The following is a 25,340-nucleotide window of genomic DNA, read 5'->3' on the forward strand; positions in this document are numbered from 1 at the left end:
TGCAAATTTAAAAGCTTTTAAGAGGAGGCTATTTGTTGTTTCAGTGTGACTGAAAAAAAAAGAAGCTATCTATTGTGCTATATTTTGACATATAGAGGACTTTAATACACAAACACAGTAGGCTACAGCCAGGGCCGGAACATGTTCCTGTGGGGCCCCTGGGCACATGTCTTTAGCATCTACCATGGAAAGGGAAAGCTATCTAAAATAAAGGGATAGCTGCAGGGGCGGGGGTTAGGGCACGGCTACTTGGGCTCAAGCCCTGGATGTTTACAGTAGTGGGAAAAAAGCTCAACAGGGTTTATGTCAGTCTCCCTCCCCTGACGTCTGTAGTAGTCTGAAGTGTCGCCTTACTGCCGTACAGGAGTCCAACAGAGAGGCAGCAGCAGCAGAAAATAACCTGCGTCATAGCCTGCCCTGCCGAGAAGAAGTGTGTCCTCCTCTCTGATTCTGTTTCCGGTGTTGATTCCTGCGAGTTCAAATCGAGATCGGTCCGATCTGTCAGATGGACATAGCTACACATAAAAGATGATGGACAATTTTTTCTCGGCAGCGGCGCAACAACGCCAATGCCGGAACGGAGGGTTACCGGTCTGTGAATTTTTAGATTTACACTCGCAGTTTGGCAGTTACGGACTAATAAAGTTATAGGGTTTTTTTTTTTTACTTTTTAAGTGTGTTGCATCCACTGAAAAAAGAAAATATGAAACAAAAAAGGTGTCAAAGTGATCATAAGCATTATATTCAAATAAAAATGATCTTGCAGTGCATGTAATCCTGAGTGACCTCTGATTAACTTTGGAGCTGAGAAACAAACAAACAAGAAGTTCATTGTATTCTTTTACATTTGATGCTGGCTGGCCCCTCTGCTGTCCATCTCTTGTGTTCAGAAGTCATGATTTTTCCAGCATTAGTTTGATATCTTCAGTCAAACTAACTAACTATCTTCAGGAGGCCTACAAGACTCTGCTCTAAACTCAGTTTCATCTCTTGAAGAGAAACTGAGAAAACACAACACAGGAGATGAAACTGAGTTTAGAGCAGAGTCCGGTACTGAAGTTATCAAACTAATGCTGGGAAGGAAAGGGAGTGGACAGTAGAGTAAGAATGACTTGACACAAGATGAAAAGGAGTTTAGAAGAGTATATGTAAGAGAATAAAATGAACTTCTCGTTGGTTTGTTTTTCAGCTCTGAAGTTTATGAGAGGTCAATCAGGATTACATGCACTGCAAGATCATTTTTATTTGACTATAATGCTTATTATCAGTTTTAACACCTATTTTCTGTCACAGCAATAAAAAACAAAACCAAAAAACCCAGAACTTTGTGCATACTGTACATCTTTCCTCCCTCTGGGCTAAGCCTCGGATCTCCCATAATCCTAGCTCCGCCCCTGGATAGCTGGCTAACTGGCTTGTTGGTGAATATTGTAGTGTCACAGCATTTAGGGTGCCAACCAGTAGCTCAGTTCTCCAAGAGGCTTTTGTTTATGCATGCACTGTACGTACCAAGGGGCCCAAGTGCTACACTTGATGTATGAATACCGAGGGTCTGGGGGCCCATACAGGTCACATTGTAAGTGTTGTGGGACCTAGGGAACAGCATACCTATTAAACACCAAGGGGCCTGGGGGCCCTTACATTGTAAGCACTGAGGGGTCAGGGGGGCCCTATTGGTCAGCTCACGCTAAAAGCACCCAGGGGTGTAATGGTCAGACTAAAGGCTCCCGGGCACTGGCCTCACTGGCCCGGTCCATATTCCAGCCATGGCTCCAGCACACAAACAGCATGGATACAACACCAAGATACCAACAAAGAAACAAGTGATTGAGCAACAGAGCTGCATGCTGCAGTAATGTTGATACAACACTGAAAATTATTTAGTTTTGAATCTCAAATACATAAATGTTTGTTTAGGTAATGAAAAGGTATACCTCAGTGGCTTTCAGGTTGGGTGGTTTCAGCGCCGCAAGCAAGCAAACCTTATGTATTATATATGAAACAATATAAGAAAAAACAAGAGAATTCAGTGCACAACACACTGGATGAAAGAGGAAACTGTACAGAATGAAGGAGTGCATCAATTGCTCTTTAACTGATGTTATATTCCTGCTTTGGTGTATTAAAAGCAACCATGGAAGTTTACATACATTTTAAACAAGTAAAAAAACAGATTTTTTTTGTTGAAAATGTACTTAAAATATCCAAAATAAAAAGTACTAGTGCATAAAATTGTTAAAAAGTGTTATACTAGCAAACCTATAGTTAGCGTATTATTGCTGGTGAAGAGGAAGCAGCATTCTGTTGGTTCACATGGAGCTAATATATTTTGTATTGTTAATTAAACTGTCGGGTAGTTTAATCTGTACGAATGTATCATATTTTTTATAATTTTATCTTGTGTTTTGTTTGTAAAATCGGTATTTTATTACATTTCATGAGCAGGTATTAACAAAGTTCAAGCATCTCGAATGTGTAGAGAATTGCAGTACTTATAAAAACACCTGGCTACATGTCACCTGTGTGATTAACAAAGTCTCAGTGTGTGTCGTTCCTCTCCACCATATAAGCCCAATCACTGCTGTTTAACTTCTTGTGCATTCATAATCCACATCATATTTTATGCAGCAGTCGTCAAAAGATGACCTGACATGGGGTCATTGTACTCCAGAGTAATCCTGCTAGGGATTCCCATCAAATACTGTTCAGCAGGAAATAACCATTAAACAAAACGGCCTTATCACCCTCTTGCAGGTAGTTTCTTTAATTAACTGCGCGCCTCCACTCCTCAGCCTCTCGAACTCGGGGGGCTTTAAGACCCAGCAGAGGTACCACAGTGAACATCTGTCGCCTCAGTCTCCACAGTATGAATAGCGCCTGGGCTCCGGTCTGAAGGCACACAGGCAGCAGCAGGCAGGCTGGCAAAGCGCGGACGGACTTGAGTGGATCAGATGCCGCTGGACGATGTGAGAAAGTGGAGTCAGACGCACTGAGACGCAGGGAGAAGACAGCGCGCCGCAAAATGAAGACACCTATGGTAAAGACTTATGCCATGTAGCCCTATAAGCAACTGTTTGTGTTTCGCGTTTACATCCAGCATTGTTCAGAAGTGCGCTCCTGTCGCTGTAACGCTGCTGTGTGCACTCTGTCGGATCAAAAGATTAGGATCTGAACAATGGACATCCAGCTGTGCGCTCTGGCACTAAGCTCCGGCTCCTTTCTCCTTATAATACACACCACAGCATGGAGCACAGCGCACTCGGTGTTTGCTTTCCCTACGTTTAATGCACATGCATTCATCTAAAAAGTGCATGGTGTTTTTTCTCTCTAGAATATGTCTTGTTTGAATGCACGTTGTGAAATAATTAAACAGATGCAAACAAAAACAAAGCGTATCTTGTGCATCTGGAGTTTATAACCTGCAAGCTCAGACTGACGCTCCTTTGACTTAAAACATCAATATATCAATATGAACTTTTACTTTATAGCTTATTGTGCATGACAGATGTGCAGCGGTGCTCCTGAACGCACCTGAGTATTAAAATGCATGCACGCAAGTAAAGAAAATCCTAACCTGGCGTCTTGTCAATGTAAATCATTCTGCATGTGACCCTAAAATAAGTCGATAACAGCTGTTTAAAAAAAAAAAGTTTCGGCCGCATGTGACATGACTCGACTCCTTGACTCCAAGGAAGTTTGGTTTATAGATTATTGATTTACAAATCAGCTGGGGGTAGTGGTGGGGATGCAGGCCGTCTCTCATCTGTCGTTAAGCGTAAAGATGCAGCCTTAACTCCGGTGTAACAGGAATAATTAGTCAGCATCTGTTGGTGTCTTTGTGTCAGCGCCATGGGATAGCCGTGCTCCTCGTGCTTCTCCTGTGCGCCAGCTTGTTCCTCGTGTACAACGGCAGCTTCAACGGCGCTTCCAGGGACGGTAACGACACGCACATCAGACAGCATGAACAGCTGCGGCGGCCCACTGAAGCCCCCGTCAAGGTGGCCAAGCCTCACCCCCCGGTCCTCCAGGGATACAGTGGCATCATCGACCATAAGGTAAACAGATGTGTTTGTGTCCTATTATGCAGGGAGGGGAGGATGAATGACTTCAGATGTCTGGCTAATGCGATGCAAAGTGCGCACCAAAGTGGAGCTAGTTTTACTTTCTTCCTTTAGAAAGCCATTTGTGTATTGCATCTTACTTTCTTTTCCTGAAACACACACACACACATACGCACGCACACACACACACACACACACACACACACACACACACACACACACACACACACACACACACACACACACACACACACACACACACACACACACACACACACTTTTCCACCTGTCTAATGACCAGCAGTCTTCTATCTGCACAGCTCTTTAGAGAGAGCCTCGCCCCTCTGTCATTTATCACAATTTTCTCCAGCACAGTGCCGTACTCAATACCCACCTGTCGTTACTAATAACAGCTTAGGCTACAAGTGAAATCCTTGGCTGTATTCCTCTAATTGGTAGGCCCATGAGACCTGCAGCTAGGTGAACCCTGACGTCACAGCAAGGATGTATTGACTTCCATCTACTTACAAAGCCAGGGAAAAACAATCAATGTGAGTACTGGGGAACGAAGACGCTGCAAGTAAAGCAGACCTAATCACCTTGTGAAGGCTTTTTTAGGAAACATACGAGATGGTGTGCTTCTCTGCAGGCAATTTGGTTGATGGGTTAATGGGCTGTTGGACGTTTTTTTGTGTGTGTTTCAGTCTGCACTACTGAGCCAAGTGATGGATGCAGATCTCCAACCATCGGATTTAAGATGCTTAAGATTTAGAAAAATAGAAAGTTTTGACCAACAGATTATGAGACAGTAGGGCCCAGACTGAGAGAGACACGATGACACAATAATCTGTTTGTCTCTTTGTTGTAGTTTTGTGGCTCTTTGTAGTAAACTTATGTCTGTTTGTAGCATAGACTCAAAATAGACAAAATAATGGACAAAGCATCCTGGCCTGAAAAGTGAAGCCGATCTGGAAACGCCTTAAATCTGCATTGTCTCTGATGTCCAACAGGGGGCGATCCCACTGGCTCCAAAAAGAAGTCAGACTGTATGGAAGTCAATGAGAAGATGACCCTACTTGTCACTTGATTTATTACCTCAGTAAACATGTTACTAAAGAGTTAACGGTCTCAATCACCAGTTACAAGTCTTCTTCAACACAGCTTGATGTTCATTTTGTAAATTATGGTCCCATTTAGAGTTTAAAAAAAAAGATTTTGGGTGGGACTACACTGCACCTGTCAATCAGGATAGAGGCTTAGATGCTTATAAATGGCACTGTGTACATTAAAGTAGCTGTGAACTTGTGTTTGGGTGTTGTCCATGTTATCATGTTAGGACTTTAACCCTGTCAGTGTGTTTTCACTTTATTAGAGTAGATTGTAATGTGTTTAGTAGTGTTGTCACAATACCAAAAGTATGACTTCAGTATGATACCTTCCTAAAATATCTCGATACTGATACTGAAGCAATACCAGGGCAGAAAACTAAAACATCATCGAAAGTAAAATATTAGATGACAGAAACCTTTTCAATTATTTATTTATTTTAATAATTAAAACACTTAAACCTAAAAAGTCAAAATCAAAATATATTTTTGTACAAGCTGCTTAGCTTTAAAGCTACATAACATGCTATAAAGTATAAACTATTCGTCGATCACCTATTTACAGTGAAATTCTGGGGAGTCGCTAACAGCCAGACATGGATAACACTAGGTAGCTCCGGTTGGAGCCCTGAACCATCCAAAACGGCTTTTTTTAACCACTAACACTGCTCAAAATAGCATCAAACTAATATAGTAGCATGATAAGAGTCCCTACACATACATCGCAGCACCAACAACGTAATTAGTGAACCCAGAGTTAATTAAAAAAGTTTGACAATGCTACAAGCCTTAGCAGCCAGCTTCGTCCATACAAGTCGATTACTGAATGCACTGGACTGGAGCTCAGTTCAAGGAGGAAAGTATTGAACTGAACTCCAGTGCGTTCGGTTATCGACTTGTATGGACTGTCTCTCAATACGGACCAGCCGACTGCTTAAACTTGGAGCGCTGCTAGCGACTCTCTGAAATTTCTCTGTTAATAGGTGATCACCCCAAAAACTTGTCTCGATGGCTTATTTGATGTATATTCACGCCGGAAAAGAATGCAACAAATGGAAATACGCCAGAATGACACTTTAAGGGGTACTACATATTTTCAACCCATTCAGGGTCACACAGGGTCACACAGTACCATCACTGGACGCCTTCTGCTCACCAACCCACCCACCAATAGTAGCAAAATTATTAAAGCTTTTTAAAAAAAAATGCATATCTACAACCAGATTTTCAATCCAAGGCTACACAGGGAAGAATATCCACTGTGTGTTGGTTTGTGTTTTCTTTACCTGCACCTGTACAGTGTGCAGGTTGTTAATTTTTAAAAAAGCTTTTAAGAAATCATCTATATTTCGTGTTCCGAGGAATATTTTTCTTTTTGCCGTGGTATCAAAAGAGGTATCGCTTTGTTTGTATTGAATCGAAGTTTAAAATTTGGGTGTTGAGACAACCTGAGTCTCTGTAGTCTTTGGTTTCGGTCTCTTTGTAATCGACTTCTGTCTCGTTTTATTCATTTTGCTTTTCTCTGCAGTTGTATTGCATTTTTTTGTCATTTTTAGCCAAGAAGTGTTAACAGTCACTTTGACCAGGGGGCCTGTGTCTGGGAGGTTGGTTCAGTAATTTATCCATAAGGATTGATGACACTTTGAATGACAGGACTTATTAGTAGTGTCATATTTCTGTCAAGATAATTCTGTGGCTGACGAAAACATGCTTTAAATCATCAGATTACGTCACAGGTTGATTTCCACATGAGTAAGTTGACAGCCTCCTCCCCGCTCTTACAAGAGGCTGTGGATGAGACGAATAAGCAGCATGAACATGTTTCAGCCCGACAGATTTGGAAGTGAACACACACACACAACTTTTGCTAAATGAAACACCAAGAGCTCTGAAGAGTCACTTAATCTGGATAATAACGCATGTTGACAACAGAAGGTGGAACTATTATTCATTAAAGGAATCTCGCAGGTGTAGAAACCAACCAGTGTGGAAACCTCTAATGTTGATGACTGTGAAAACTTCAGCTGGCAGGGTTTTCTCAGGAGAAATGCTGCTCCTCTGTCCACTCTGTTTCCCTTTTGAGTGGCCTTGCTGAGCAGTAAATGCATGCTGGTAATGTGCCCTTCATGTACATATGACACACCGTACTTTACTATTGCATATCGTCATGGTTACTGCAGGTCTGGGTGAGCAGAATTAATGTAACATTTTCAACATATTTGTAAAGAACATTTTCAAGGGAATATATTGCATTTTATTTCTGAAGATTTTGCCCCCATTTGAGGCATTTCATTAGGGCTGTAGTCAACCAAAGAAAATCTTGGTGGACTGAAATTGTACCAACTCTAAATGCTGCTGGATCGTATATAAATTTTCTTTCACCCTACATGCTGCAGCCTTCCCAACAGGTACCTTGTGCTGACATTTCTACTATATTCAGTATCACAGCACTCAATTACCTTGCACAGCAGTAGCATTTTTGCAAGCCATCTCAACTGAAAAAAACATTGTGCCTTCAAAGCCCTTTGGCGGTTTCTGCTGGCCATTTACAGAAGAGCACGATTCAGCTGGGATAAAATGCTTTATTGGACACAAGGCTTTATGACAAGAGCATATTGACCAACCAACCTGAAGACGTCAGCCCTACATCTGATTTACCAACATCATTTTAAAGCTTCACTCAGGGGTTCAAGTGATGTCACTAAAGGGCAGCAACACAAGCAGCCAGGCAATTAAACACACTGTAGCTCAAACATCCGACTTTGCGTCGCATGGCTGCCTGCCTCCTGTCTACTGGGCTGTGTGTCTCCGTTCTGTATAGTTAGGCAAACCCAGGAGGCTCAGTTACAGCACCATTAAATTGTATCATCTCAAAGAAAACTGAGACTATACTGTACAAAAACACTTAATTAAAAACCTAGCACACCTGGCAGAGATCTGCACTTTACTGAAAGCACTTTTCTAGTTAGGTTATAGGCTTTGGTTTCATTTATGTAGCTGTGAAGGGTAGAAGGGTGCAAATGATTATTTGCACACCCAGAACTCAGTTTCATGCATGATGAACATCGAATGCTACTGCTTCTACATTTCACATATGTTCACCTCTAGGTATTTTGGTTTAAGTATATGGTTTAGGCTGGTGTTTCTATGTAACTCGTTTGTTGTATTGGACCTGCATTAATGGCCTCTATTGTAGAGCTGTGTGAAGCACAGGTCCGTTCCCACATCTCAGTGATTTAGTTGGTGTTCGGGTGATAAGATTTTCCATCATAACCAATAGAAGCCATAACTTAAAACAGGCATCTTGGAATCAGAATTATTGCACAGCTAAGTCTTACAGTTATGTCAGAAGTTGAGCTGCGCACGAATAAATTTGAAACGAGTCATTGATATTAGAAGACGGGGCATGCAGCAGCATCGTTTTTCTCACTGCCTGAAATGCCAATATTCAGTGACAGTGTACGTTTTGATCTGATGAGGATTTGTCTGTAATGCGTCAGTAAACCCTACTATGGATGTGAATTGATTTTTTCCCTCTGACGGGAGCAGCTGAGCATCATAAGTAAACCACCAATTTATTTTTTCTCTCAGCAATAAACTTATTGACATTTTGGCGACAAGGGACATCAATTAGGGGCCGCGGCTCCACTGAACATCACTTATGCTTCTTCAAACCTGCTATTATGTCACCCTTCACATTCTGCCACTGCAAGCTGCAATCAATACTTTATGATTTGAATGCACTTTGCTGCTACAGCATGTGGAAGTGCATAATGCATAATAAAGCGCATAACCTTCAAATGCTTGGCATTCAGACCTTGCGTCCTGCCTTCGGTTTGACAACATGGATAAGCTTTTTCTGTACGCATTGACGTGAAAAAGTTATTGGCCCTGCCTCAAATTTGTTTTCCTGCAGTGCTGAATGAGTGGTGCTTGGAAAAAAAAATCCTCTGACATGAACATTTGTCTTCTTCATATTTGCTTCCTGACCCCTCTGCCATATTGATCTTTCCAAGATATCAGCTAGCTGTTGCGCAAGGTGCACTGCCAGTCAGCCTTTGACCGCCTCACTTTATCTTCCACTAGAGTATTAAACTCATCACAATGCAGAAAATATGTTCAACCCTTTAGTTTCCTTCAGACTTTTGGCCAGGATGCTCAAACATTTGCAAGAAAAAATTGAAAATGATTTATTTCTCCTCATCTAGTTATGGATCCAAATTTTGTATGTTACAGATATTATTTATATGTCTGTTTATCAATTTAAATCCTGTGTAACAAGTATTTACGCCTTTTCAATGCAACATGTGGGATTTGAGTCAGAGCGAAGGGTCATTTTTTCTAGTTACGCAGCAGTATTGGTTGGCCTGGGCATGTATCACAAAGGCGGTACGAGGAGGGATGAGATAAAGAAGCAAAAAAAGAAACTTGGGGAGGAGATGAAAAGGGAACGAAACTCTTGAAGAGTAAAGGCAAAGAGAATAAGAGAAGAGGACAAAAACTAGGAAAGGGTGAGTACAGGGAGAATGATAAAAGAGAATATAGGACCCAGGAAAGTTTCAGCCTGCGAGAATGAGACGAGAGAGTGAAGGAGACAGAAACCTAGAGCGAAAGATAGAAAGTTGTATCCCAAGGGTTTTTCCTTCTTCCGGCAGTATCCTCCCGTTTTCTTTTCTCACTGAGGAGGAGGAGAAGGAGGACAGGAAACCACTCTCACCTGTCTCTCTGTGGAGATCGTAAGACAAAACACGTAGGACCTCTGATTACCTCTCTGAAACCGGTATCATGCAGATTCCTAACTGATATCCTGTGAGACAGGTCAGGCAAAGTAATGGGGGTGATTTTGGTGCAGCCGAGAGAAGTCTTATCAAACACAAGGGGAACCCTGATGTCACGCTGGAGAGGGATGAACGAGGTTGACTTTTTGTCATCTAACAAGACACAAGATATTTTCATGCGATTTCAAAGTCAAACCGTTTGGCGTATGGGAATGTCATTAGTTTAGCAGGTATTTTGACATGAACCAAAGTATTGAACACATTTTGATTTTGACCTAGTGTGAGGGAATCACCAAAGTGATTAAAATGAAAAAGGGAGACATGAATGTCAAAACATGTCATAGCAATCCATCCAATAGTTGTCGATACATTTCACTCAAAAGCACAATGTCAACCGCACAACAACATCACAGAAAAAGTAAGGGTATCACCAAAGTCATGAGCAACCGTGAACGTCTGAACAACAGTAACAACTCACTTTTTAGATTTTGAGATATTTCACTTAATAAGCGAAAGCCCTGACCTGCTGGTGGTGCTAGATAAAAAAGTCAGATATTCACCAAAGTTTTAGGATTCATCCTCAGCTAAAGAATGTTTGTCCCAAAATTCACAGCAACCCATCCAAGAGTTGTTGAGATATTTCAGTCTGTGGACCAAAGCGTTGAACCATGTGACCCACAAACCAGTGCCAGCAGCTGTAGACCATCCCACCGACATGACACAGGAAATTTACAAAGCAGATTCTTTGAGTTGGTTTTAGACACATCTGGGCTTTGATGAGGTACGCTGTGCTTGAAGGCATGAGCCAAGGAGAACGAAGCCATCTGTGCCAAGGGGACATGACAAGGCATCCCTCTCCCAACCACAGCTTTAGTGACAGCTGGAGTAGTGAGATGTTTAATATTTCATCTCAGACACCCACATCCTCTATGGTTTTCTTGGAGCCACAGTCATTTTGCACTGTTCATTGCGATTTTGCTATGCAATCAGCCAGCTGGATAGCGAGACAGAAAATCTCCAATTAGGCCGTTATAGCAAAAGACTGGTTGTCATTTGCAGGTCTGTGTGTGTGTGTGTGTGTGTCTGCGCGTGTGTATGCGTGTGTGAGTGTGTGTGTATGTGTGGTCTTTCTTTGTGTTTTCTTGTACCATTTGGAGTTTTAAATTACAGTGTGAGTTGCATGTTACATTAGTGCCAGATAACCACTATTTTTATGCAGGGACCTTGTCAGAATACTAAAAAGGCTCCATTTCGACTGAAGAGAAGAGAATAGTGGTTTCGTTATGCCACAGTGGTCCCAATTGGGGCATAGTCTTAGATTTCAACTTATCTCTCTCCAATGCATTCTGCTCCCGCCAAACATAACACAGCTTCAGGCTATTTCCAGTGTAGGCCTGGAAAGCAATTACGGATGAAGAGTGGGAGGGGAAGAGGGGCGCTGCCTCTCGATAAGCATTCCCTCGATGGAGTAATCTCACACTCGGTGCCTTTTGGCATTCTGTGGTTAGGGAATCACTGGTGAAGTCATACATTTTCAACATAAAGGAAGTGGAGGAAAATTTCTCGAGATGTGTGTCATGAGCAGAATGGTGATTTCATGCTTGTTCGTGTTTTAACCTTTGGTGATAGGTAAGCTGTATCCTGTGGGTCCCTCTCCTTATTTGGCCCCTGAGAGACCTGTGAAATATCTGAAAAGGTTAAACTATGATAAATGGATAATACCTTTTGGCACAATATCAGATGATAGATGATGATCCGCCGCCACTGCCTTCCACATCGTTGAAGGCAAATGCAAAGAGACGGCTGGCAGGAAGCATCGCAATAAAACCCAATTTCTTTGCCTTTTCTTTCCTCTGGCTCCGCAGACCTACGAGGCGGGCTACATTACTCAGCTCTTTAGATGTGATTAATGAACATGTCCTCAATGGTGGGAGAGAGGAATGATCAAACTGTTTTGGAGTAATCTCTTTTTGTATGCCGTGAGCATCCCCCCCTCGCCCCCAGATTAGAAACATATTGGATAGTAAGGTTATTAATTACAGGGGCCTGAGGTTTGCCAAAACAATGAGCTTCTTGGCCAAAAATAGAGCAAAGGAGTGGTGTTAAAGTTGGCAAAGTTTTGTACAACAAGAAGTGACAAGTTGTAGAGGAAACCTCTGAGGAAGAAGCAGCCTTTTGTAGCTTTAAAGTGACAATAAATTGCCCATCCTGCACCACGATTTCTGCCTTCAGTTGAAACCGTCCCAATTATAGAGCAGACTTTGATGTGTACATCCCATCACCAACGCAGCCCCATGAGGAGACAGTGTCATGGTTGTTCATCTAAGATACTTTGGTCTCCCACTCTCTCAAAGGGCCGACTGATTACACCTCCAGTAGGGTTAAAGAGTAAGCATTTTTGCCTGGACGTCCTCTTCTTTCCTCTCTGCTGGAGTCTCTGTCGTGTAAAACACATACCATAGATACTCCACACTCTCAGATGATGTGCTGTCTCTTCTGCCAAAAAAGTCAAATTACACATACAAACAGAGACAAATTGAAGGAAAACTGAATAGAAAACAATTTTCTTCAAAGGAAATGAGCACACACCAGGCGAAAATCTTTGTTATGGCCACGATAGTCACCAGATCTCAACCCAATTGAACACCAGTGGGAGATTTTAGTGTGACATGTTCAACAGCACCATCATCAAAACACACACATGAGGGAATATATTCTGGAGGAAAAGCGTTCATCCCTCCAGTAGAGCATTTAAGCTGCTCTGGAGGCTGACAACATCACTGATGCCCCCTTTACACCTACACAATTTGCAAGTCTAGGGTAGATCAAATCTTAAACAAGCAAAGTGTAAAAAGCATCCAAGAAGCATTCAACCACCTGGGCAGGTAGGACACATTGTAGCAAGATGAAAAGGTCTAAATGCATCTGTCCCTTACTGATGCATAATCTTTACTCCTCCTCAAGTGCAGCGATGTCAGTAAGAAGCTGTAGAAGTAGGCTCTAACAGGGACTCTCCCCTGTGGTAAAGTCAACTACACATAAACTGAAATCAGCCGTCTTCTTATGGAACAACAGAGAATAGGAGCTGCAGCGATTTTCCAAATGGACAAAAGGTATACCAAGCTTTTGCCACATTTATTTGATCCTTGATCAATTTGACCACAAATCGTCTGTATGGATAAGGGAGTGCTGTTAATGAGAGCCTGTTATCCATACTAGTGTACTGCGATTTTAGATGGGACAAATTCACTGCTTACTAATATGGCGGTTATGAATTTTTGGGCTGGAAAGAAAACAGACCTTTACTCTATGTACTCTGCAAAGGTACTCAGAAGGCTGCTTTCCTAAACAAATACCCTTATTAAGGAAATGTAACATTATCATGAATTATACATACAACATTGCCAACCAGGGCTGCCCCTCTCAGTCCTTAAGTCGACTAATCGGTCGTTTGAAATCCCTGTATTCTAACAGAGGCGAGATGGGGTTACTTGATTTACGCACTGCCGTCACCTCCCTGTCGCCATGTGTGGGCTACTTAGCTTCCTGATATCACAAAATGAACTAAACACGAAATTAAAGGACAAAATTGATTATCTAAAAAAAGTGATGAGAGTGCTTCTTCAAGCACCTCCATGCTTAAAAAATGTGGAAACTACGTATTAAGAGGATATTATGGAATATCAACGTATATTTTGCAGTGGGTCGTTTTCAGACGTCACTAGTTTTACCTGAGGTGGTGTTGTTTCCTGACTGTTTTACAGAAGTTAAAAATCAATGTAATTTTTTCTGACATTCTCTGGAATAATTACTGAAATGGCGCATTCAGATGGGACTAAACCCTCCGGTAGACATGACCTTACCCCACGTTCCCACGTTAAACTAATCTGGTCCAAATAGGGCTTAATACGTATGTCGGGGAAAACCAAGAACAACAGTATGATACTGTTGTAAACTGCACATGGATTTGATCAGGATACGGGAACTGGACTGTGAAGATGTTATGGTCGATATGAGAACTGTTTCATTTATAAATGACTTGTGAGTATTCACATCATCAAAATGGAGGAAGAATATAACAACATATCCATTCAATTTGGGTCTATTTCCATTGAACAGTGTACTGTTCAATTCATATTAGTTGTGTTTTCTTACATATTATTTAATACCAAGTTGGATATATAGGAACTTGGATATAATATCCACTGCGAGTGGACATTATATTATATTTACTATTTAAAATCTCTTAATAATGATGACTAATGAAATGAAGGCAGCATACACTTTTCCCCCTTCATTTTGCCACCTCTGTGTTCCTTTTTAGAGAATCTGCCTTTGAAAATGATACTAAAAGCTGGTCCTCACTGTGAGGGAGGGATAATAAAACCCAGGTATATTGGTGCAAGAGATCAATAAACTGGCTTCAGAATATAATACATCATTTACACCTTGCACACGTGCAGTGGAGGCTGATGGAGAGTCCATCAGTCTGTAGTGATCTTTCACCATAGTTCCATCTCATCTCTGAAAGCACACTGTTTCCATTGCTGCCAAAGCAAGAGTTGTTAGTGTCGTTCTGCCGTGAACATAGACAGCAGAGGGAAGTAGTAATTTGAAGAGTGTGGAGGATAGAATTTGTCCGCACAGCATCCCACACTTGTTCACCCCGTGTCACGCGTTGCGGGGAGTGGTTGTGTGACTGTTGGTTTGTCTGTTTCAGAGTGATTATATTTTAGCCTGTAGATACAGAACCTCTCACACCCATCATCCTACAGAATTGGGGAGGTGTGTGTACATTGCCGTTCTTGCCCCAGATTTGAACTTCATTGAGATCTTAGACAGGCCTCCGCAGTGGCAAGTGGGTCACAGTGACATGTAGGTCAATAGTGGAAGTCTCCATGATTGTCAGTATGACTAAATTGATTTTAGATGGTGAGGCACAGGGTGTAGTTGATGTGGTGAAACCCTCACTGGCTCAACACAATCTCGTTAAAATAGCTCTCAATTTCCTGCAGTTAAAAATAGAATAGATAGATATGTGAAGTGGGAGAAGCAGCTGGTGTTTTCTGCATTATGTGTTTCCGTTTTTTTCTTTCAACAATATCCTGAATGTTAATATACATAGACAAACAGGACTTTCTTAAAGGTACAATATTGTCTTTACCTTGTGAGTCTTGTGAGCGTGTGTATGTGTGTGTGTGTAAATGGTTGTGTCATCATGGCAAAATGTGGTCCCGGAGACACCTACTGTAGCAGGGACTACATAAGAGGCGGTTTTGAGTATTTTACCAGGTGTTTAAGTCTGTCTTTCTATGGAAAGGTTCTGTCACAGCACTAGTGTTTCAGCTGTGCAAGATTCAGTCATGAAACTTTACTGGTACTAAGTTGCATAATAATTAAAAAATGAATGTAAAAAACTGATAAAATCGTGATCTTGATGACACAATGCTACTGTGTCGCTGCCGGTGGGGATTCCAAGTGATGTACATTTTATTTTTTCATTCAATTAACTTTATTTCCATTTCCATCTCTGACACACACTCGTACAAGCAGCTCTGTTTCATATACATACACTGATAATAGCATTTACTCATGTTAATCTGAGCTCAATTTACATTTTGTAAATGATACCGATCCGATCGCATCCATCCATCCGTCTTCAACCGCTTGTCCCTGATGGGGTCGCTGGGGAGGCTGGAGCAGATCCCAGGTGACATTGGGCGTTAGGCGGGGTACACCCTGGACAGGACACCAGTCTATCGCAGGGCTCGAGACAGACAGAGACAGATAATCATTCACACTCACATTCACACCTATAGGCAATTTAGAGTCATCAATGAACCTAACACGTGCATGTCTTTGGATTGTGGGAGGAAGCCGGAGAACCCGGAGAAAACCCACGCAGACAATGGGAGAACATGCAAACTACACAGAAAGGCCCCAGTCGGGATTCCTCTTGCTTTGAGGCAACAGTGCTAACCCCGACATCACCGCGCCGCCCCGATATGTATCTGTTAATTAACTGTACTCCCCACAATTTCAACTCAGTTATGAAAAAAAACATGGCGCTATAGTAGTTCTTGAAATCCTTTAACATGTAACCAAAAGTGAACTGATTGAAATGTTGTTTTTCTCAACATAGTAATCTTTAGCTTTAACACTGTTGGCGGTGCGTGTCACACCGTTTTTATCTCTGTGATGTTTTTTTTTGGTGAAATGCACCTAAGGAGTCGTAATCAACATCTCCCATGGAGGATCTATGCACACAGGTTTGTACCTTCCACATTTTAGAAAACAACCAGATATCTTTGCTACCAGTTGTTTGTTTTTTGGCCTGAGATTTTAATGCCGATCGAGGGCAAGAAGAGCTCCAACTGTGAATCACGTAACATTGTTTATGGGAAAAAAATAAATGTAACTTTCACTTATAAAACCAGGGGAGAAAGAAATTATTTGTTATTCTGTTCAAAGTTTCATCGCAGCCACAAGAAATCCAAAACTCCAAACATACAGGTTGCATTGAAAAAACAGTCAAAGAAGAAAAAGCTCATCATAGCCTTTTTCACTTCTTCCTTGATGTACTATGAAAATATTGTGACATAAATCTGAATACTTGACACAGTCAGAGGACAGAAAGGCTAAGAGTAGCTAAAAGACCCACTTCCACACAGTTATGGTTCGTATTTGCGCTACGCCTGTATTGACAGCGGGTATTTCAGGGCTGCACAAAAAGAGTAACTAAGAAATATGTCTGTTGGTGTCTGCTTTGAGGTAATAAGTGCAAAATCAAATGGGATTTGTGTTCATAATGAGCCTGCAGGCAGTTTGCTTTTTTTTTTTTAAAAAAAGGTTGCTCTTTGTTAATGAAAATAATGAAATTCATTGTTTGCCAGCAACACAAAAGAGATCTGATAAAAACCTGAAATTATTTCCTCATTAAAAAATTTGAAACGGCACTTGATCTTGCCAACAGGGATTGACTTTTTATTTATGGAGGAACACCTTTGAAACTTCTACCTTGTCTCAAACTGCAGTAATCTTCAGTGGAAAAAATAAAGGAATTATGAGTGAAGTTGCTTCAACGCTTGTTATCCTTCGCTTGTTTTAATCGTAGTGCTTTTTACTTTGGTTAATATAAGTTCAGAAGTGGTCCCTAAATACCTCAATTTCCTCTACAATCACTTTGAAAACTCCACAAAGTCTCAACACATCAACACTGAGCTGGGAAGAAAGTTTTGGAGTAAAATAAAACTGTTTTGAACACAGAAAACAGTCATTTTCACAGTGAAAAAGAATTATATAAAGACAGCTGGCTACAGCTAATGAAATTAACAGATATTACCAGATGCAGAGGCTCGTTTCAGAAATGCAAAAAAGAGTATCCGTCCATTCACGAGCTAAAGATGACTATTTCCTCGGCTCGTAATTGCAGCGTTAAGTACATCCTCCATCATCATCTTGTTAATAATGCAACAAAAGCCTTGATGATGATGATGATGATAGCATCAGATGCTCAGCTAATAACCAAGAGGAACAGTATCGACTGCACAGTCATTACTGTCGAGGCTTTCAAGTTACAAACTTCGGCCGCAGGGCAGATGACAGTGCAGCGCTGGAGAACATTTTCATTGGATGCTACATTAGACTTCACTGCATTTGTCTGGCAGATGCAGTGCTAGAGATCATATTGCAATGGGATCACACCGACCACATTGCTGAAATCGTCCAGGGTTGTAAAGTTTGTGTGTGAACTCTGCCTTCATTTTGATTTCAGCTACTAACCTGTAAAGTTTTGTTAATTGGTCTGTAACAGGGTAATCGGACCAGGGCAGTATAGTTCTGGCCACCTCTCGCTCGGATCACATCAATTTTTTTGAACTTGGCTTTCATTTTGATCTGAACATAACTTAGTAAAGTTTCATGATGACAGGTTGCAACCATAGACTGTATAAAAAATGGACGTAGCCTCTCCACCGGGCCCCGTTCTCTCAACTTGATCCAGTCGTATTAGCCACTGGGAGCCGCCATCTTGTCAGAATTTGACTCCTCCTCATTTCCTCTTACCATAACAGGGCATTGATGTGACGTTGGGGGGAGGGAGATTCGTCTGTCTGGGTGACGTTTACTGAATTAGCCACATTAGCTCACATTAGCTCCCCCGACCGGGGAAGTCCTGTGTCTCTAGCGGAGACTACACCGGCCATGATACGAAATAAAAAAAAAAACACTGGCTCGTCGAGTCAAGTGCAGGCACTCACATGTCTCTAGCGGAGATTACACCGGCTCCGGGAGTAAAGTGCAGGCAGCATTTATGATCTTTGATTTAAACTGATATTCAACGCAGTCCCATGCTCATAGACTGTAAAACACCGACTCTCACAAACTGAATCCTCCTGCTGCTCCAGATAGCAGACTGTATTCAAGTCATGGTGCAAGTGGGGCTATTTACTTAGCATAACAGAGCTAACGTTAACACAGCGTTTTCCTAAATCGTCTGTTGGTACAGTTGATCGAAGAACAAAGTATCTTGCCACTTATGATAACACCACTACGCGAATAACTGCAGTTGAGGTCCAGATGACAGAGTTAGCACGCTAATCCTGACAACTAGCCCCCGAGGAGAAGTGAGGGTCAGAGGCTAGCTGTCACTCAAGAGGCCACGCCCCTAATTATTCATAAACTTAACCTCCAATAAAATAAAATCTAGACTGGTACAAAAACATTTACCCCCCTCAGTGTTGTCATGGAGATATGACCTAAACATACAGACTAGAATGTTTTTTGTAAACAACTCCTAAGTAGATTTAATTACGTTATGAAAACCGGCCTGTTTAACATGGGGGTCAATGAGAAACTGCTCTTACTGGAAACTCGGAGAACTGCAGTTTTTGGCACTTCCGTATTGGATCAACCAGGAAGTCGCTGTGATGGGGGCTTGGTTGCAACACACGCACACACATGCATACACACACACATGCACATAGGTGAAAACAATACCAGCATTTTGGCTGGTAACTATAGATTAAACCGCTGGTTCTCATCTTTTTTTGAGGTGTGGAATAAACAGTGTCTATTAGTGTTAGAAGACGGAAACATTATTCAATATTATTCCACATTTTATTCAACAAGCAAAATATTTGAGTAAAGACCAAATAATGAACAGAGCTTTGTCTTTTCTTCTTTCCTACTTTATGAATAGAGTTGGGAATCAAAAACTGGTTCTAGTTGAGAACCGTAACATACTGGAAGCATAACAGTAAGCCTCTGAGTTTATCAATTCTTTTTATCAATACGCCATCTTTTTCTGACAGCGCATTACCGAGGGTAAATATCATGGAATGAAAACATCAAGGGAGGCACCATGCGGGGAGGCTTAGCGTATTTTTTATTTAACTAAGAAAACCTAAATGAAAATGAAAGCTGTACAAACATTCTTTCCTTTCATCTACAGTGTGTTTAGACGCAGAGATAATAAAACAGTCGGTTGATGCTGAAAACCTCTTTAGGCCTCAAAAAAACAAAATCGATAAATAATCAGACTGGTAAACAGAGTCGATGCTGACGTTGGTATCAATCAATAAGATCAATTCCCATCACAATTTATGAATCCTCTCACAACCTCTCTGGAGGGGGCCAGACCACATGTTGGAAACACTAGATTAAATTACCTAATGGTATATAAAGTAATCCGTATAACCTAATAATCAGAAAGTGAGGAGTTTAATACTTTAAATGATACCCCCTCTTTACTTTGCTTGACTTTTGAATGCAGTACTTTGTTCTATTGGTACTTTATCTGGCGTAACGCATCTGAGTTCTCTGTCTGCGTGATGTTCTCCTTTTCTTCAGTATGCAGTGACGTGAAAAGGGCTGATCAGGGCTCATTAGGACATAAAATGATGTGGGAGCAGCTCCCCGACAGAAGGCTGTTAGTATGCATGCGCACATTGTTTGTGTTTTTATGAATTCCTCCTCGGCAGAATACACTCAGGATTAGACTAATGAGCCCGGTGTATGTGGGGGAGGCTCATCACCTTGGTGAAAAACTGGGAAAACAACCTCCAAACAGCCATTTACAGAGGAATTATTTATCTCATTGTGAAGACCAACATGCATGCTCCTAATCACCAGTTTGGCTATTATCACATCTCCGGTGCGTACCGTTAAGTAAATGAATAGGGCTTGGCAATAAACATTAGCGTTGCGATTCATTTCATTAGTGTTTTCCTATTTCAAAGTCAGAGACTCTATTTCAAAGTCTTGTGACAAACAAGTTCCAGTTGGTCACACTGGAATTTAAGTTTCATCATGCAGATGGGGTTATTATTATTATTACTATTATTATTATTATTATTATTATTATTATTACTACTATTATTAATATTATTACTATTATTATTATTATCGTTATTACTATTATTATTATTGTTATTACTACTATTATTATTACTATTATTATTATTACTATTACTATTATTATTATTATTATCATTATTATTACTATTATTAGTATTGTTATTACTACTATTATTATTACTACTATTATTATTACTATTACTATTACTATTATTATTATTATTATTATTACTATTATTAGTATTACTATTATTATTATTATTATTATTATTATTATAAAGATAAGTAAATCGATTTTGTACACTTAGTGGTGGACGATATATTCAGATTAGGCACAGGAGGGATTTTTTCCAACTGATAATGTTAATTAGCTTCTCTCATTTCTGTACTGTACAAAGAAGTTAATTACCTGTAGTTTATGCACATCCGAGGGTAAAAAAGGCTCAGAGTTAGTGAGTAAAGATAGATGATTTAATATTAATAATAATAATAATAATAATACATAGCACTGACCAAACCAAATCTAACTGAGTAACATCACTATTATTTACACAGCAAAAATAATCAACAGTTCGGACTCAGAGTTCAAATGAAATGCTTTGCCATAATCTGTCAAATCAGACCGATCAGTCACTAACTGATGAGTTATCACCTGTTATTACATTACTGGAATATACATACAACATACACTAATACATTTTCCTATATTAAGAGGTGCTAAACATGCATCCCAAATTCAGATTATCCTTCAACAATGTACAAAAAATAAACCATAACAAATAAAATAAAAATCGCCTGTGACTGGTTATAACATTTGACATTATTTGATTGTTAATCCTGATGCATGGATGTTCATAAGCAGAGTTTTGCAGTTGTAGCTGGTCAAGGGGGAGATAACTTCAACTGCTATAAATCAGACCCAGAGTCAGTAATGGGCCTAGGTGTCACTGGCCCACTCAGCAAAGATTGATTAAAACAGATTTTGTTGCAAAAAGAAAGGAAATACATTTAAAATTGTATTTAGGTGTGCTAAATTTGTCTTCTGATTAAAACAGAACTGCTGAATGAAATTGTCGGAGGCTTCCTGAACGTAATTGGTTCCTATGGTTACGACAGGCAGACTGGGCTGCTTCCCAGCGAGTTAGCTGGCGTTTCAGATGTAGCTTGTTTTTATAGGTTATAAAAGCAGCAAAGAGAGGCCTGTTGTTTTCCCTTTTCATTGCTTCATATTTCCTTGTGAAGGAATTTCATGTTAACTAATGGTGTGATTGTGACTAAACCACATGGACCGACTGTGCATAATCGTTCAACTTCATTGCACATGGTCGATGACGTGTTCTTTCATAATTCATACATCGGCTGGGTGTTTTCATTCTTTGATTCACGTTAGGGGCAAATTTTGTATGATTTGCACATTTTCTGTTACTTATGCGCGGACCGTGGTACTGAAGCAACAGTAGTCATTAAAATGAGATTTCTGTCTGATGTATGTTATTTTATGCTGTATGTTAACACTTTCTCTACTGTTTGGGTTGACCTGTAGTTGGCGCTGTTGGTAGAGCTTGTGTTATAGCAATCGCCCTGACCATTTCCTATCTGCAGTAGCGTTCTACCCAAAATGCAACATGTTTTTAAAAGCTATTATGGTCACTTTGCCATAGGCTAGTGGCTGTTATCTCCCCTAACACATTGCTGACTCGCCGCTGGCCCGCTACTTCCCAGCTCCTGACCCGCTCTCACTTAGTTACACGGTTGACAGATAACTAATGTCTTATCCGATGTCTGGTGCGTAGTAGACAGTTTACACACTGGTTTTTGCTTTCCTTCAGGTGTTACTTGCTACTGTGTGGACCGATGTGGCAACAGGTGTATTCAGTGCTCAAACCCCCTACACTGTTACAGTTGGGGGTAATACAGTTGACTAATATTAGGCCTATGTAAACTTAAACAGTAGGAGCAGTGGTTACACAACGTTCGGTGTAATACTGTATTTTAACAATGTGCATGCACACATTGGTGCGCCCCGGTAGTAAAAAGAAATTGCACATCACCACTGAGTATAGTATACAGTGAAACTATACTTTAGCACAGTGCTTGGATACGTGTAATTAGTTACTTTCCACCACTGATATACTATAGACACAAGTACAAAGAGACTAGAGACTCTCTCACGTGTCCTGCTTGCCAATATCTGTCGTCTCCCAGGAGATTCTTCCTGCTTGACGAGTGTTGTCACTGGCAGCTGGGGTTTTATACAGTCGTATGCGCACACACACACACACACACACACACACACACACCCTTTTTGGTTACTGTCTCATTATCCTCTGCTCTAGAACATAATGGACGAACTCCAGCTAGAATATTCAGTATTGAACATGTTTTGAGAGAGAAGCAGAGTCTTCTTCCACATAGGGACTGTAGCTTCAGCGACGTATTATTGATGTCTTCTTTTTGTTTTTCTTGGGCTTGTTGTTATATTGTGAGAACACAACAGTAATTGCTCCTTAGGGATTTTGCTCGACTGGATTTATTACGCTCACACTCCAAGATTTAACAGCCGGTCTCCAGTCTGGATGAAGCTCCTCGCGTTGGAGTGAAAATTGCCTGTTTGCCCTTGTTCACAACAAACTTGTCATCTGGAGTTTGACGGTTAACCATTCGCCTGAGTTCCATATTCAAATTTCCTCCCACTGTCCCTACCCATGCAGATATTCGCCTTCACGCCAGGATTACACTGCACCTTTTATCTTTCAGTTTCATTTTCAACTCACCGTATCTTGTGAAGGAAAGGAGACTTTTGCAGTGCAGGGGTGGACGTGATGGGAAAGTGAAATAATGGCTCAGACCTCGAAGTCATTACTTTCACCAGACTTCTCTTAACAAGATCATCTTCTCGTTATCGTTTCAGTCCGTTGTTTACCACGTCGCGCCAGGTGATAAACATCAGTCCCAGCAACTGATGTGAGGGGATTATGGGAACATATCAGCCCATTACATCGATAAAAGGTGAGATGATGAAGGCGGCTGCGAGCTCACAGAAAAATCCTCTCACGCAGACGTCAGGTGTCTGGAAGGATCAGCAGAAGAAACCCCGCAGATGTTTTAATGATGTTTGTGAGGTCGCCTCTTTGAACTCGCATATTGACCTTATCTGATGGCATGACTTCTGTATGGCTGTTGAGCAAGCGAGTGTGCATTGTAGAATTTCAAAGTCGATACCGATACCCAGGAAAATAGTCAATACCGTTTTGGATACCACCGGGAGAAAATGACAACAAATGAAGGCAAAATTTTAAAAATAAAGATTAGAGCAAAACAAACAACATCAATAACAACACTTTAAAAAAGTTGTCTGACATAGTGAAAAGAAAAAAGAAAATATAACTGTAGGGTGTATATATGACAAATGTAGAGCTCAGGGGTTTCTGTGTACATAAACTGATTCCATGAAGGAGGTTAAACTGTGGGTTCATTTGGGGAATAAGTTGTTGTTAGTCAGGTTTCTCCACAGTGTAAACAGGGATCTGCTCCATGCTAATGTACTAAGCTACAGTCCTGTTTATCATCTTTGTGTCTGCTGACTTGGCTCCATATAATCGTTGCTGTGGGTTCATTTGGGGAATAAGTTGTTGTTCGTCAGGTTTCTCCACAGTGTAAACAGGGATCTGCTCCATGCTAATGTGCTAAGCTACAGTCCTGTTTATCATCTTTGTGTCTGCTGACTTGGCTCCATTTAATCGTCGCTGATTAAATAGAGTTGGTATAGCAGACTGCCACTGTTGCTGTCGCGTTGCTGATTGACTTTTCAGACATGTTATTGTGTCACCCTGTTAAACTAACGTCTCTTAATGTTAGATGGACAGGATTGATAATGTTAGCTGCTAAGCTCCGCCGTTAACCTTACTGTTTATAATTAGAGGCTAGCCGCTAGTGGCTTGTTTACATCCTTAGCCTTTCCCTGGTCGGTGATACTTCCAAAACAGCACTTTTGCTTTGTTCATTTTCTATTAAAACTGGTGGCAAAAGTCCTCCAGCAGCAGGACTAACTGTGTTCAGTCAGCTCAGTGTTGTTAACATGATAAACCAGCGATCATGTGCTCAGAGAGAGGAGCTGTAGCTTCCTTCCTTGTTTTGTCTGCAGCGCTGCTGGGTTTACACATCAACTGGAGGAGGCTGCTTTGCTGACGACAAACGTATCGATACTTTTGCAAGTTTGTATCTAATTCAATACAAATTTTTAGTATTGATTATTTATTGAGTATCGATTTTTTTTTGACAACGCTAGTGCACTCCTAACTTTTCCATCATCAAAGGATGCCCCTGATATTCCTCTCAATCCTCTCTTAAGGCCCTGCCCTACATTTCTTGGTTTCTAAAGTGCTTTTTCTCTGACAGCCACCCCTTTTTTTGCTCTTCTTTTTCATCTATCAGATTGCCTTTCATTTTCCTCCCCTCCTCAGCCCGCTCTCTGTCTGTCACACCCGTCCCCTCTCTCTTTTGTCTTTTATCCATCTTTCTGCTTCCCTCTCTCTTCCTAATGTCCTGGCTTTTTCCTCCTCCATCTTCGCCATTCGCCACCCCCTGCTGCAATTTCCGTTCAAAAAGACAGAGGGAGGGATTTTTTGACCTGGTAAATTGCACCTCGTCTTTTGTATTCATGCCAAGGCAATCATTCCTACAGGAATGTGTCTTGTGTGGTCCTCACAGCAGTATCACTCTCCTCCTCTATTTGGGTAGAGGTTATAGGGACAAGCAACGGCTGCACCATTGTACAGTCTGCACGAGTGGCTATAGACTGATATGGCGCCAATTAAGGAAAAAGTTTATGTGTTGTAACTAGGCGTAATCCGATTGTCTCCACACTCCCACTGGCTTGACACGCCGGGTTGCCTGGGTCCAGTCTCTCCAGCAGCACATACTAATAGAAACTCACAGCAAGCATTTCTCCGCCACACTGGATGAGACGCGGAGGCAGCGAAGGTTCACGCTTTATCTGGGAGAGGAGAGAGAGAAAGAAACAATGTGCAGCATTATGC

At 41.1% G+C, this 25,340-nt stretch overlaps 1 protein-coding gene across 1 annotated transcript in view; it reads left to right on the top strand.

Annotated features, from left to right (window-relative positions):
• Positions 1-2,866: 2,866 nt before the first annotated feature.
• st6galnac5a (ST6 (alpha-N-acetyl-neuraminyl-2,3-beta-galactosyl-1,3)-N-acetylgalactosaminide alpha-2,6-sialyltransferase 5a) overlaps positions 2,867-25,340 on the top strand; it is a gene marked incomplete at its 5' end in the record, with an annotated part of 49,241 nt that continues 26,767 nt past the window's right edge. The window contains 3 exon segments of the mRNA XM_083928730.1: positions 2,867-2,890; positions 2,894-3,037; positions 3,846-4,055. Of these exon segments, the coding sequence (XP_083784856.1) occupies positions 2,867-2,890; positions 2,894-3,037; positions 3,846-4,055 (378 nt within the window).

The sequence above is a fragment of the Echiichthys vipera genome (assembly GCF_963691815.1).
Source record: "Echiichthys vipera genome assembly, chromosome: 15".
In the NCBI taxonomy this organism is placed as follows: Eukaryota; Metazoa; Chordata; class Actinopteri; order Perciformes; family Trachinidae; genus Echiichthys; species Echiichthys vipera.